This window comes from Aquarana catesbeiana, linkage group LG01 (genome assembly GCF_042186555.1).
Source record: "Aquarana catesbeiana isolate 2022-GZ linkage group LG01, ASM4218655v1, whole genome shotgun sequence".
NCBI lineage: Eukaryota > Metazoa > Chordata > Amphibia > Anura > Ranidae > Aquarana > Aquarana catesbeiana.
This window is the reverse complement of record NC_133324.1, coordinates 781,620,867-781,634,423: the sequence shown is the minus strand read 5'-3', so window position 1 is coordinate 781,634,423 and position 13,557 is coordinate 781,620,867. Positions and strand designations below refer to the sequence as shown.

Here is a 13,557-nt window from a genome sequence, read left to right as displayed (position 1 = left end):
TGAACTCAAATCTCAAACAGCAGTCTTCCACGTTCTTCCATAATAGGGTGCTCCTGCATAAATACAGTATAGTGAGTGATAGTTGTCAGCATATGACAGGAAGTGTGTTATTGGCAGGATCAGCAAGCTGAATGGAAAAAAAAACAGCCTGAAAAAAAGAATAAATGAATGCAGCCACCACATCTAAGGACTGGTAATTAATATTGTTCTTGGGTTTGAATCTGCTTTAAAGGAAGCCTGTTCAAAGAATATATGGGGGCTGCCATTGCAGACCTCTTCTCTTTATATGCAGTTGCCTGAATTGCATGCTGATCTAATAGCTTTAGTACTTTTTGGAGGCAATTACCTGTAAAGGGCCATACACACGATCTGACTTTTTGACAAAAAACATGCAAATTAGCTGTTTTGGAGCAACATCCGACCGCGTGTACGCTCCATTGGACAAACTTTTTCTGTTTCCATTGGACTTTTATTGGCTGTGTGAACGCACAAACTTTCCGTCAACAAAAGTCCGATGGAGCAAAGTCCGATTGTGTGTACACAAAACCATCGGACTTTTGTACAAACTACAGTGCGCAGCCGCGAGAATGTTTCCAGCGCGAACCCATCGCGCTGGTTCTCGACGAAAGGGTACTGTACATCTCGTGCTGGCTGCAATAGGAAAAACAGATTTTCCTATTGCGGCGAGCGCGAGAGGGAATTCCCCTCTGGGGGCATACCAGGCCCTTAGGTCTGGTATGGATTTTAAGGGGAATCCCCGATGCCGAAAAAATGGTGTGGGGCCCCCCCAAAATCTATACCAGACCCTTAGCCAAGCACGCAGCCCGGCCGGTCAGGAAAAGGGGTGGGGACGAGCGAGCACACCCCCTCCTGAACCGTACCAGGCCGCATGCTCTCAACATGGGGGGTGGGTGCTTTGGGGAGGGGGGTGCCCTGTGCGCCTCCCACCCCAAAGCACCTTGTCCCCATGTTGATGAGGACAAGGGCCTCTTCCTGACAACCCTGGCCGTTGGTTGTCGGGGTCTGCGGGCGGGGGGCTTATCCTTTAATAAGGGGGCCCCCAGATCCCGGCTCCCCACCCTATGTGAATGAGTATGGGGTACATCGTACCCCTACCCATTCACCTAGGGAAAAAAGTGTCAATAAAAAAACACACTACACAGGTTTTTAAAGTAATTTATTAGGCAGCTCCGGGGGTCTTCTTCCGACTTCGGTGGTCACTCCGGCCTCTTCTCCCGATGTCCGGTGCTTCTCCGCTCTCTCCGGTGTCTTCTCCCGATGTTCGGTTCTTCTCCAGGTGTTCGGCCTCTTCTCCCGCTCTGCGGTTCTTCTGCCGGGCTCCTCGGCTATCTTCTGCTCTTTTGCCGCTCTTTTGCTAGCAGTGGCCCGGTCTTCTTCGTCATCTTCTCCCCTCTTCTCTTCTTCCGATGTTGACACGACGCTCTCTCCCGCTGTAATGCTGTGTGGAGCGCTCCACAATGACTTATATAGGTGGTGACCCCACCCCCCCCATGACGTCACAGTCTTGGGGCATGCTGGGACTGTGAGGTCATAAGGGGGCGTGGTCATAGGATGACATGACCATGCCCCCTTATGACCTCACAGTCCCAGCATGCCTCAAGACTGTGACGGCATAGGGGGGCGGCGTCACCGCCTATATAAGTAATTGCAGAGCACTCCACACAGCATTACAACGGGAGAGAGCGTCATGTCAACATCAGAAGAAGAAAAGAGGCAAGAAGACGATGTAGAATTCCGGGCCACCGCTAGCAAAAGAGCGGCAGAAGATAGCAGAGGATCCGGCAGAAGAACCGGACACCGGGAGAAGAGGTCGAACACCGGGAGAAGAGGCTGGAGAGCAGGAGAAGAACCGGACACCGGGAGAAGAGGCTGGAGAGAGTCAGAAGAAGAACCCCGAAGTCGGAAGAAGAACCCCGAAGTCGGAAGAAGAACCCCGAAGTTGGAAGAAGACCCCAGAGCTGCCTAATAAATTACTTGAAAAACCTGTGTAGTGTGTTTTTTTTATTGACACTTTTTCCCCTAGGTGAATGGGTAGGGGTACGATGTACCCCATACTCATTCACATAGGGTGGGGGGCCGGGATCTGGGGGCCCCCTTATTAAAGGGGGCTCCCGGATTCCGATAAGCCCTCTGCCCGCAGACCCCAACAACCAACGGCCAGGGTTGTCGGGAAGAGGCCCTTGTCCTCATCAACATAGGGACAAGGTGCTTTGGGGTGGGGGGGACGTAGGGTGCCCCCCTCCCCCAAAGCACCCACCCCCCATGTTGAGGGGATGCGGCCTGGTAAGGCTCTGGGGGGGTGCTCGCTCGTCCCCACCCCCTTTCCTGACCGGCCGGGCTACGTGCTCGGATAAGGGTCTGGTATGGATCTTAGGGGACCCCCACGCCGTTTTTTCGGCGTAGAGGTTCCCCTTAAAATCCATACCAGACCTAAGGGCCTGGTATGCTCTTGGAGGGGAACCCATGCCAATTTTTTATTTAAAATTTGGCGTGGAGTTCCCCCTCAAGATTCATACCAAACACAGTGCCTGGCATTGGCGGGGATCCAAGTCGGATCCCCGCACCAGTGTGAGCCCGGCTCGCAAGGTGTCAATCTCGCCGATAAAATCGTCGAGATTGACACAATATCAGACAACAATACAGAAGTTGACCAGAGGGTGGTGGTAAAGAGCTGAAAAACCACGTGATTTGGTGAAAGTTGGCTGGAAAAGTCCTGCCGTCTGTATGCAATACAAACGTATGGCCAACGCCCTTTGTACAAAAATCCACAGGAAAGTTTGTACAAAGTCCTATCGTGTGTATGGGGCAACCAGTTTTCCTTCAAATAAGAACTATTTGTTCTAATTAAGAGAAGCAGGATATTGCTTATAAACTAAGAAGCTCTTAAAGTCACAGACACTTTGGGGTTGATTTACTAAAGGCAAATAGACTGTGCGCTTTGCAAAGTGCAGTTGCACTCTGCAAGAGCAGTTGCTCCAGAGCTTAGGAAATGAGCAGAAGCTGTGATGAATTCCATCATCCAATCATGTGCAAGCAAAAATGCTGTTTTTTTTACTTGTATTTTCCTTGCACGTGATTGGGTATTCATTGCAAAGTGAAGCTTTACCTCATTTACCAAGCTCTGGAGCAACTGCACTTGCATAGTTCCATAGCTCTTAAAGCAACATTTTTATTTATTTTTTTCAAATGTAATTTATTTTTTTTGTTTATTGCATTTTAGTGTAAATATGAGATCTGAGGTCTTTTTGACCCCAGATCTCATATTTAAGAGGTCCTGACATGTTTTTTTTTAGAAGGGATGTTTAGAATTTTTATAGAATTTTTTTTTTCAATTTGTCTTATTCACACCGCAAACAGAACACAGAAGTGAGGAGCCAACAGATATTAAAAAAAAACAGCATTTCTAAATTTTCTGCACCGGACCTCACCTGAAGCCTCCATCCATCTCTGCTGCTATGTATAGAAATAAATGAAATGTCACTTTTTGATTTTTCAATAAAGTAAAAAAAAAAAAGAAACAAACAAAAAAAGTAAATTTTGTCTTTCATCATTTTAAAAATACAAGCCATCGTCCCCACAGCCTGTACAGAATGGACTGTTTAACCACTTGCCGACCAGCCGCTGTCATTATACTGTGGCAGGTTGGCATGATCCCTTTAAGCGGGATAGCAGGCGCACGCCGTAGCACTGCGGGGATGCCGATGCTCGTGACAGGCGGTCGCGATGACCGCCGGCCACAAGCAATCGCCGGCACAAGAGTCAGGACAGGGACGTGTGTGTTTAAACACACAAATCCCTGTTCTGTTCTGAGAGGAGATGCAGATCGTGAGTTCCTAATAGCTAGGAACCACGATCTGTCATCTCCTATAGACAGTCCCCTCCCCCTACAGTTAGAACACACAGTCAGGGAACACATTTAACCCCTTGATCGCTCCCCTAGTGTTAACCCCTTCCCTGCAAGTGACATTTATACAGTAATCATTGCATTTTTATAGCACTGATCGCTGTATAATTGTCAATCATCCCAAAAATGTGTCAAAAGTGTCCATGTGTCCGCCATAATGTCGCAGTCACAATAAAAATAGCAGATCGCCGCCATTACTAGTATAAAAATAATAATAAAAATGCCATAAATCTATCCCCTATTTTGTAGATGCTATAACTTTTGCACAAACCAATCAATATATGCTTATTGCGATTTTTATTACCAAAAATATGTAGAAGAATACATATCAGCCTAAACTGAGAAAAAAATTCGCTTTTTTTAAAAAGAAATTGGGGATATTTACTATAGCAAAAAAGTACAAAATATTGTGTTTTTTTTCAAAATTGTTGCTCTTTTTTTGTTTATAGCGCAAAAAATAAAAACCACAGAGATGATCAAATACCACCAAAAGAAAGCTCTATTTGTGGGAAAAAAAGGACGTCAATTTTGTTTGGGTACAGCATTGCACAACCGCACAATTGTCAGTTAAAGCAGCGCAGTGCCGTATCGCAAAAAGTGCTCTGGTCATTGAGCAGCCAAATCTTCCGGGGCTGAAGTGGTTAAGGATGTGTACTGTAATGAATGAGCTCCTAAAGTAAACCTGTCATAAACTAGCAGGTGTGTCCTCTTGGGGCTACAACATTTTATGCACGTGTTCAATTATACACATGCCTAAAATGTTAAGTATTACCTGCACAAAGTAGTGACATTAGTAGTAATATTCTGTTTTTATTGCATAGGACTAGTTTATTAGACCTTCATTGTTTTGGGTGACAGTAATATATTGGTGTTATTTTTGTAAGTCAAAAACATCTGTAGCAGGGAAACTAAAGTTAAAATCTTTAAATTTATATTATTATTATATGAAATTAATCCTGCAAGAGTTCATGCTCTTTCTGAAAGACCTGCAATGTATCTGTTAGGTTTCCACTTGATGGATGACCAGACTGGGTTTTTAGCATTTAAAAAATTGGTAGTAATGTGTAGTTTCTTTTCAGTTACATCATAATGATTAAATGTACCCACTTAGGACATGTGGAAAGACTTGAATTACACCCAAACCGATTATTTTTGTAACAAACATGCAGTTTGTCATTAATAATCATCACAGTTATGGAAAATATGCAGAAATCCAGTTTAGCTGGATTAAAGTGAAACTCCTCTTTTACTGAGAAAAAGTAATCCTTTCCAGGCTAGTTACATACACTGTAAAAAGTTTATAAAAACGTCATTGCGAGTACTTACCTGCTGCTGTTCTTGCTACTGAGTTTACCATACTGTAAAATGAACACTAAGGGGAAAGGTCTGACTTGTGTAACCACATAATCAGTCCCACTGTTGTATTAGAATAGATAGTGCATCTCCAGCTATTCTGTAGACATACAGTACACTGATCAGTCATAAAATTATGACCATTGACAGGTACTTAACAAGGATCATTGTGTTACACTAGCACCTGAAAGTGTATAGAATATATTAGGCAGCAAGTGAACATGGTGAACCAGCAACAAGGTCATGGGCGGCCAGAGCTCACTGATGCACACAGGGAGCAAAAGCTGGCCCATGTAGTCCAATCCAATAGAGGACCTACTGTAGCTCAAATTGCTGAAAAGTTCATTCTGGTTCTGATAGAAAGGTGTCAGAACACTGAGTGCAGTTAATTGCATATTAGACTGCATACTGTCAAAGTACCCATGCTGACCCGTGTCCACAGCACCTACAATGGGCATGTTAGCATCAGAACTGGATGGACCACGGAGTGGTGGAAGAAGGTGGCCTGGTCTGATGAATCATGTTTTCTTCTACCTCATGTGGAGGGCTGTGTGCTTGTGCATTGCTCACCTGGGGAAGAGATGGCACCAAGATGCACTATGGGAAGAAGGCAAGCCAGTGGAGACAGTGTGATGCTTTGGGCAATGTTTTGCTGGCAAACCTTGGGTCCTACCATTTATGTGTATCCTACTTTGGAATCCATGTCTAGAAGGGTCAGGGCTGTTTTGGTGGAAAAATTAAGGCCTAATCAATATTAGGTGGGTGGTCATAATGTTATGGCTGATCAGTGTATAGCGACTGTATAACTGAAGATGGAAGGCTTACTGCCTACTGCTTACTGCCAAGCCTGAAGTTATACCTCAAACTCTGCACAGACCTATGGGAAAATAAGTAACCCAGTCACATAAATATAGAATGTTTAGAAAACCATAACTAGCAGCCAAATGGTATTGAAAGGTAATGTCTAATATCATTAAATTATAAAATACTTCCCCAGGATTACCTGAAGCCTACCTACATTACCTACAGCCCGAATATACTTAATTGAATTAGTTGTTAAAGTTAATTAGCTTAGTGATTCCCAAGCTATATCTCAGCAATGTCATCTTATCTCTCTGGAGGATTTGCTCCTATATTAAATCAGAAATTAAAAATAGATTATATCCCTTAACACAGTTTATGTTATATTAAAAGTATTTATAATATTCTATGGGGTTCATTTACTAAAGGCAAATAATCCACTTTGCACTACAAGTGCACTGCAAGTGCACTTGGAAGTGCAATCGCTTAAAATATGAGGGGAAGATCTGAAATGAGGGGAAGCTCTGCTGATTGTATAAGCCAATCATGTACACTTCCAGTGCACTTGTAGTGCAAAGTGGATTTGCCTTTAGTAAATAAACCCCTATGTCTTTGTAATAACATATGATACAGAAACTAAATCTTCATGACACAATACCGACTGTCTCTGTAATGTGTTTTGGGAATAGTATTTTTCTCTATGCTTACAAAATAGCTTGTGCAACATGTAGCTTTCTGTTAATCCTGCCAGAAACTCCATTGGCTTGGACATCATTACCTTTATGTATTTTATTTCTACCCCTGAAAGAGCAGTTATAGGAGTTGTCATTTTAAAGAGATTTTGTTCTGAACAAACAAAGGAGAACCTTGGGGGTTATTTACTAAAGGCAAATCCACTTTGCACTACAAGTGCAAACTACAAGTGCAAAGTGCACTTGAAATTGCACTGAAAGTGCAATTTCTGCGACCGCCAGTCAAAATGTTCCTATCCTGAATGCGATTCTTCCACTTTCAGGAGAGGAAGATTTAACCTCTCCTAAAAGCAGAAGCTCCTAAACACTGCTAAAAGCCTATGGGGTTTATTTACTAAAGGCAAATCCACTGTGCACTACAAGTGTCCTGCAAGTGCAGTCACTGTAGATCTGAGGGGAAGATCTGAAATGAGGGGAAGCTCTGCTGATTTCTATAATCCAATTATATACAAGCAAAAATGCTGTTTTTTATTTTCCTTGCATGTCCCCCTCAGATCTACAGCGACTGCCCTTTCTAAGTGCACTTGCAGTGCACTTGTAGTGTATACTATTTTTGCCTTTAGTAAATAAACCTTTATGTGTACATGGACACTTAGGAGTTGATTTACTAAAGGCAAAAATAGTGTGCATTTTGCAAAGTGCATATGCACTCTGCAAGTGCAGTTGCTCCAGAGCTTAGTAAATCAGCAAAAGCTCTGCTGACTTCCATCATCCAATCATGTACAAGCAAAAATGCATTTATTTTCCCTTGCATGTGATTGGGTACTCTTTGTAAAGTTAAGCCTTACCTCATTTACTAAGCTCTGGAGAATCTGCACTTGCAGAGGGCAACTGCACTTTTCAAAGTGCAAAGTCTATTTGCCTTTAGTAAATCAACACCATAGGCTTTTAAAGCGTTGCGTTTAGGAGCTTTGGCAAAAAAATGCCAAAAGCTCTTAAACGCAAGTTTAGGAGCTGCTAGTGTACATGAGCCGTATGTAAGTTATAGGGTACTAGTAATACATGTGCACACAGTGGGGTTGATTTACTATCGACTGTGCACTTTGCAAAGTGCAGTTGCTGCAGAGCTTAGTAAATGAGGTAAAGTTTCACTTTGCAAAGAATACCCAATCACATGCAAGGAAATTTTAAAAAACAGCATTTTTGCTTGCATATGATTGGTTGATGGAACTCAGCGGAGCTTCTGCTCATTTATTAAGCTCTGGAGCAACTACTTTTGCAGAGTGCAACTGTATTTGCCTTTAGTAAATTAACCCCATTATGAGGTAGTTTACATGCATTGACATGCCTACGAAGGTATTTTAAAGACATCCAATAATGTAACGGACTTTATAAAAAAAAAAAAAATTGAGAACCATTTTTTGAATCACAGCTTTCTTAGCAGAGAGCAGCAAAGTTTGTTGGAGGGGAAGGGAATAGAAGTACAGAGTACAATATACTGAAAACCTGTAATATTCACATTACTTCTGTAAGTATTTGCTTTTTCGGATTACTATATGTAATGTCATAATTCTTTTTCAGCTGTCAAGTGGCAAATAAAACATGTCCTAGAAATTACGCATGGAATAACCATTTGTGCAGATGTATAGAACAACATGACTCTGGGTTTTCATTACATCACGAGGAATCAGGTAAGAGATTCGCACCATGTTGAATACATTAGGAGAGCATGTAATTAATTATTTGCTGTACTGATGATCTTCATTTCTTTACTGTCTTTCCAATTGTCATGTTAAAACTTCTATTGTACATACATCATGTAGAGTATAGGATAATTAGGCAAATTAGAAGGTGGTGACGTAATATCACATTACTGGTCTGTTTTCATTTTTATGAATAATGTGTGCAATATGACAATTTTTTTGTATCATCAAGATAAGAAAATTACAGCAAAGAAATATGATCCACATTATATTCTATAGATACTGTGTATGTTTCCCATGCGTGATCATCTGTCAACCATTTATTTTAAAGAAAAAGGCTTCTAATTATTCTGCAGACATTTTATTAGCTCAGATCACAAGTACTATTGGAGTTAAGTTGCACGAAAGATTCCTTTAATGAGCAGCACCATGATGACATGTTATGTCACTGGACAATTGTTAAAAATTACAGCAAAACCCAGTTTGCTGGCGGCTGCCCCAAATCAGCTAGGGAGGTAAAGCTGGCTGCATTATGCGCATCATTCATACATTTTGTATTGTCTTACACAATAATAATTTTACTAGTTTAAAGACAACAAAGAGATGTCTTATGATGAGTACATCAGCATGATACACCATGTAGCCAAATATATTTGGTCCTCCAATATGAGTTCAGGTGTTTCCAGTAAGGAGTACTCTTACAACTACAGTGTACAAAGAGATTTTAAACAAAGGTATGTTTCCAATTTGAATGTATGGCTACAATTTGAGGAAGGCCCTTTTTGTTTTCAGCATGATTGTGTCCCAGGACCAAAAAAGCATGGTTTGTTGAGTTTGGTTCAGAGTAATTTGCAGGTCAAGGCTTGTTGTCCAGAATCAGTACCTGACTTCACAAATGAATGAACATACATTTCCACAGACACACATTGCAATCTTCTGGAAATCTGTTCCAGAAGATCAAACAATGATATAGGAGTTGATTTCCTAAAACTGGAGAGTGCAAAATCTGGTGCAGCTCTGCATAGAAACCAATCAGCTTTTAACTTCAGCTTGTTCAATTAAGCTTTGACAAAACAACCTATGTTTCTATGCAGAACTGCACCAGCTTTTGCATTCTACAGTTTTAGTTAATCAACCCCATAGTCGCAAAGGTAGCGGGTGAGTGAGTGGCACTATATATAAATGCTGATTACTTTGAATATACAGTAGTTACATAGTTACATAATTAGTCTGGTTGAAAAAAGACTGAAGCCCATCTACAATGGATATAAAAAGTCTACACACCCCTATTAAAATGTCAGGTTTCTGTGATGTAAAAAAAAGAGACAAAGATCAATCTTTTCAGAATTGTTTCCACCTTTAATGTAAGTTATAAACTGCACAACTCAATTGAAAAACAGATCTTTTGGGGGGAAAGTAAAAATAAAAAAATAAAATAATGTGGTTTTATAAGTGTGCATACTCTCTTATAACTGGGGATGTAGCTGTGTTCAGAATTAAGCAATCACATTCAAACTCATGTTAAATAGGAGTCAATACACACCTGACATCATTTAAAGTGCCGCTGATTAACCCCAAATAAAGTTCAGCTGTTCTAGTAGGTCTTTCCTGACATTTTCTTAGTAGCATTCTACAGCAAAAGCCATGGTCCACAGAGGACTTCCAAAGCAACAGAGGGATTTCATTGTTAAAAGGTATCAGTCAGGAGAAGGATACAAAAGAATTTCCAAGGCATTAGATATACCATGGAACACAGTGAAGACAGTCTTCATCGATTGGAGGAAATATGGCACAACAGTGACATTACCAAGAACTGGACTTCCCTCCAAAATTTATGAAAAGATGAGAAGAAAACTGGTCAGGGAGGCTGCCAAGAGGCCTACAGACAACAATCTCCCATATTCTTCATATGTCTGGGCTATGGGGTAGAGTGGAAAGACAGAAGCCTTTTCTCAGGAAGAAAAACATCCAAGCCTGGCTAAATTTTGCAAAAACACATCTGAAGTCTCCCAAAAGCATGGGAAAATGTGTTATGGTCTGATGAAACCAGGGTTGAACTTCTTGGCCATAATTCCAAAAGATATGTTTGGCGCAAAAACAACACTGCACATCACGAAAAGAATACCGTACCCACAGTGAAGCATGGTGGTGGCAGCATAATGCTTTGGGGCCATTTTTCTTCAGCTGGAACACAGGTCATATTCAAGGTAGAGGGAATTATGAATTATGAACAGTTCCAAATACCAGTCAATATAGGCACAAAAACTTCAGGCTTCTGCTAGAAAGCTAAACATGAAGAGGAACTTCATATTTCAGCATGACAATGACCCACAGCATATATCCAACTCAACAAAGGAATGGCTTCACCAGAAGAAGATTAAAGTTTTGGAATGGCCCAGCCAGAGCCCAGATCTGAACCTGATTGAAAATCTGTGGGTTGATCTGAAGAGGGCTGTGCACAGGAAATGCTCTCGCAATCTGACAGATTTGGAGTGTTTTTGTAAAAAAGAGAGGGCAAATATTGCAAAGTCAAGATGTGCCATGCTGATAGACTTAATAAAATCTGTAATAAAATCAAAAGGTGCTTCAACAAAGTATTAGTTTAAGAGTGTGCACACCTACGCAACTATATTATTTTTTGTTTTTATTTTTACTTCCACCTAAAAGATTTCAGTTTGTTGTTCAACTGAGTTGTACAGTTTATAGGTCACATTAAAGGTGGAATAAGTTCTGAAATGATGTGTCTTTGTCTCATTTTTTTACATCACAGAAACCTGACATTTTAACAGAGGTGTGTAGACTTTTTATATCCACTGTAGTTCAACCAATAAAAGGAAAATAAATAATTATACAATCCTATATACAAAAACCTATGCCTTCAGTTGATCCAGAGGAAGGCACAAACCCAACACTCCACGATCCAATTTGCTCCAAAAGGGGAAAAAATCCTTCTTGATCCCCCAAGAGGTAATCGGATATTCCCTGGATCAACTTTGCCTATAAATGTTAGTCTCCAGTTATATTATATACTTTAGGAAATAATCCAGGCCTTTTTTAAAGTAATCTACTAAGCTGGACAGAACCAGCTTTCGAGGGAGTCTATTTCACATTTTCACAGCTCTTACTGCGAAGAAGCTTTTCTGTATTTGGAGATTAAGCCCTCGTTCACATTGACTGTGGCTTTGAAATTGTGCGACTTCATCTGAAATCATATGATTTCAAAGCAACATGTCAATGTGACTTAGAGGACATTTGTGCAGCTTCACGCACAGATGTCTATGCAAGTTGCACCCAAAAGTAGTGCAGAATTGACTTTTTCATATCGATACTGCACTACAAAGTCGGCGTCACACCGGTTTGAACAGTGCGATTGCCGGCAATAGGATCCGACTTGTCATGTGATTTGAACTGTCAACACATGACAAGTCACTCCAATGTGAACGAGGACTCAATCTCTTTTCCTTCAGATGCCTCTTTGTTCTCTGTGATGACCATAAAGTGAATAACTCAACACCAAGTTCATTATATGGACCACTTATGGATGCCCCTTTGTTCTCTGTGATGACCTTAAAGTGAATAACTCAACACCAAGTTCACTATATGGACCATTATGTATGTATGATGTGTGCATATTCCTAGCTTCCAAGAGCATAACTACATTTATCAACATTAAATCTCATTTGCCACATAGTTGCCCAATTAAACAGTGCATTGGGGTAAGCTTGTAAGTTAGAGACATCCTGTAAGGACGTTATTCCACTGCATAGCTTAGTCTGCAAAGACTGAAATAGTACTTTTAATCCCAGACCCTATAGGATTTATAAATATATTAAAAAGCAAGGGTCGCAATAATTAACCCTGGGGTACACCACTAATAACCTTAAATCATTCAGAGTATGAATCAGTAAGCACCACTCTCTGAATACAGTCTTTTAGCCAGTTTTGTGTCCATTTAAAAACTGAGTTTCCCAGAAGAATCCAGGAACAAAGTCAAGGTCAGGGCAGGTAGCAAGCAAACATAGTCAGGAGCAGGCCAGGTCAAGATTAGAGGTCAGGCACGGGAATCGGGGATAAAAACACAGAACGCTGTAGACAAAACAGCAATGAGCCAGTGCTGCAGCCTTGTTTAAATAGCCCGTTAGGCACCAGTATTGGTGACAGGCACGTGTGTTTGTGTGCGTATACACATTCCCATGCGCCTATGCCCACATCCATGCACATCTGCGCATGCAAATACATATGCACCACCCAGTTGCCGGTTTGCACCTGGAAACTTAATCTGTGCTATGGACAAGCTTTTCCTGACACTTTGGGTTTGATTTACTAAAGAAAAATAGAATGTGCACTTTGCAAAATGCAGTTGCTCCAAAGCTTAGTAAATGAGGTAAAGGTTTACTTTGCAAAGAATATCCAATCACATGCAAGGAAAATAAAAAAACAGCATTTGTGCTTGCACATGATTGGATGGTGGAAGTCTTCAGAGCTTCTGCTTATTTACTAAGTTCTGGAGCAACTACTCTTGCAGAGTGCAACTGCACATTGCAAAGTGCAAAGATAATTTCTATATTGTAAGCTCTAATGAGCAAGGCCCTCTAATCTCTCTGTATTGATTTGTATTGCAAGTGTACTGTCTGCCCCCATGTTGTAAAGCGCTGTACAAACTGTTGGCGCTATATAAATCCTGTATAATAATAATAATATTTGCCTTTAGTAAATCAATCCCATTATCCCTAAAAAAAAGATAAATATGTAACTGCTTAAAAAGTGTTATCTGTAGTTAGGCTTTGTTAATCTCTATGTAATGTCCATCTAAATCCACTTAGCACTACCATTTCTAGACAGTCTGTGCAAGGGTGACTCCATTGCCCCTACACAGGTAGAAGAGCTACTCTGTTATTGGCTGAATCAAAAGGAGAAAAACTAAAACAAATTCAACAACCACATGTAAGGACTGGTAATCTGCAATTAATTACATATTTTGTTTTTGTGTTTAATACCACTTTAACATTTATTAGTAATAACAGCAGAGATTGTTTATCCACGAAAAATCCAATTGCCTTAAGGAATCAGGAAGGATTTTTTT

At 40.9% G+C, this 13,557-nt stretch overlaps 1 protein-coding gene across 1 annotated transcript in view; it reads left to right on the top strand.

Moving 5' to 3' along the window:
* Positions 1-13,557, top strand: part of VEGFC (vascular endothelial growth factor C) — a 258,822-nt gene that overhangs the window by 233,486 nt on the left and 11,779 nt on the right. Inside the window, exon 5 of the mRNA XM_073606728.1 lies at positions 8,353-8,462. Coding sequence (XP_073462829.1) covers positions 8,353-8,462 — 110 coding nt within the window. The remainder of the gene's footprint in view (positions 1-8,352; positions 8,463-13,557) is intronic.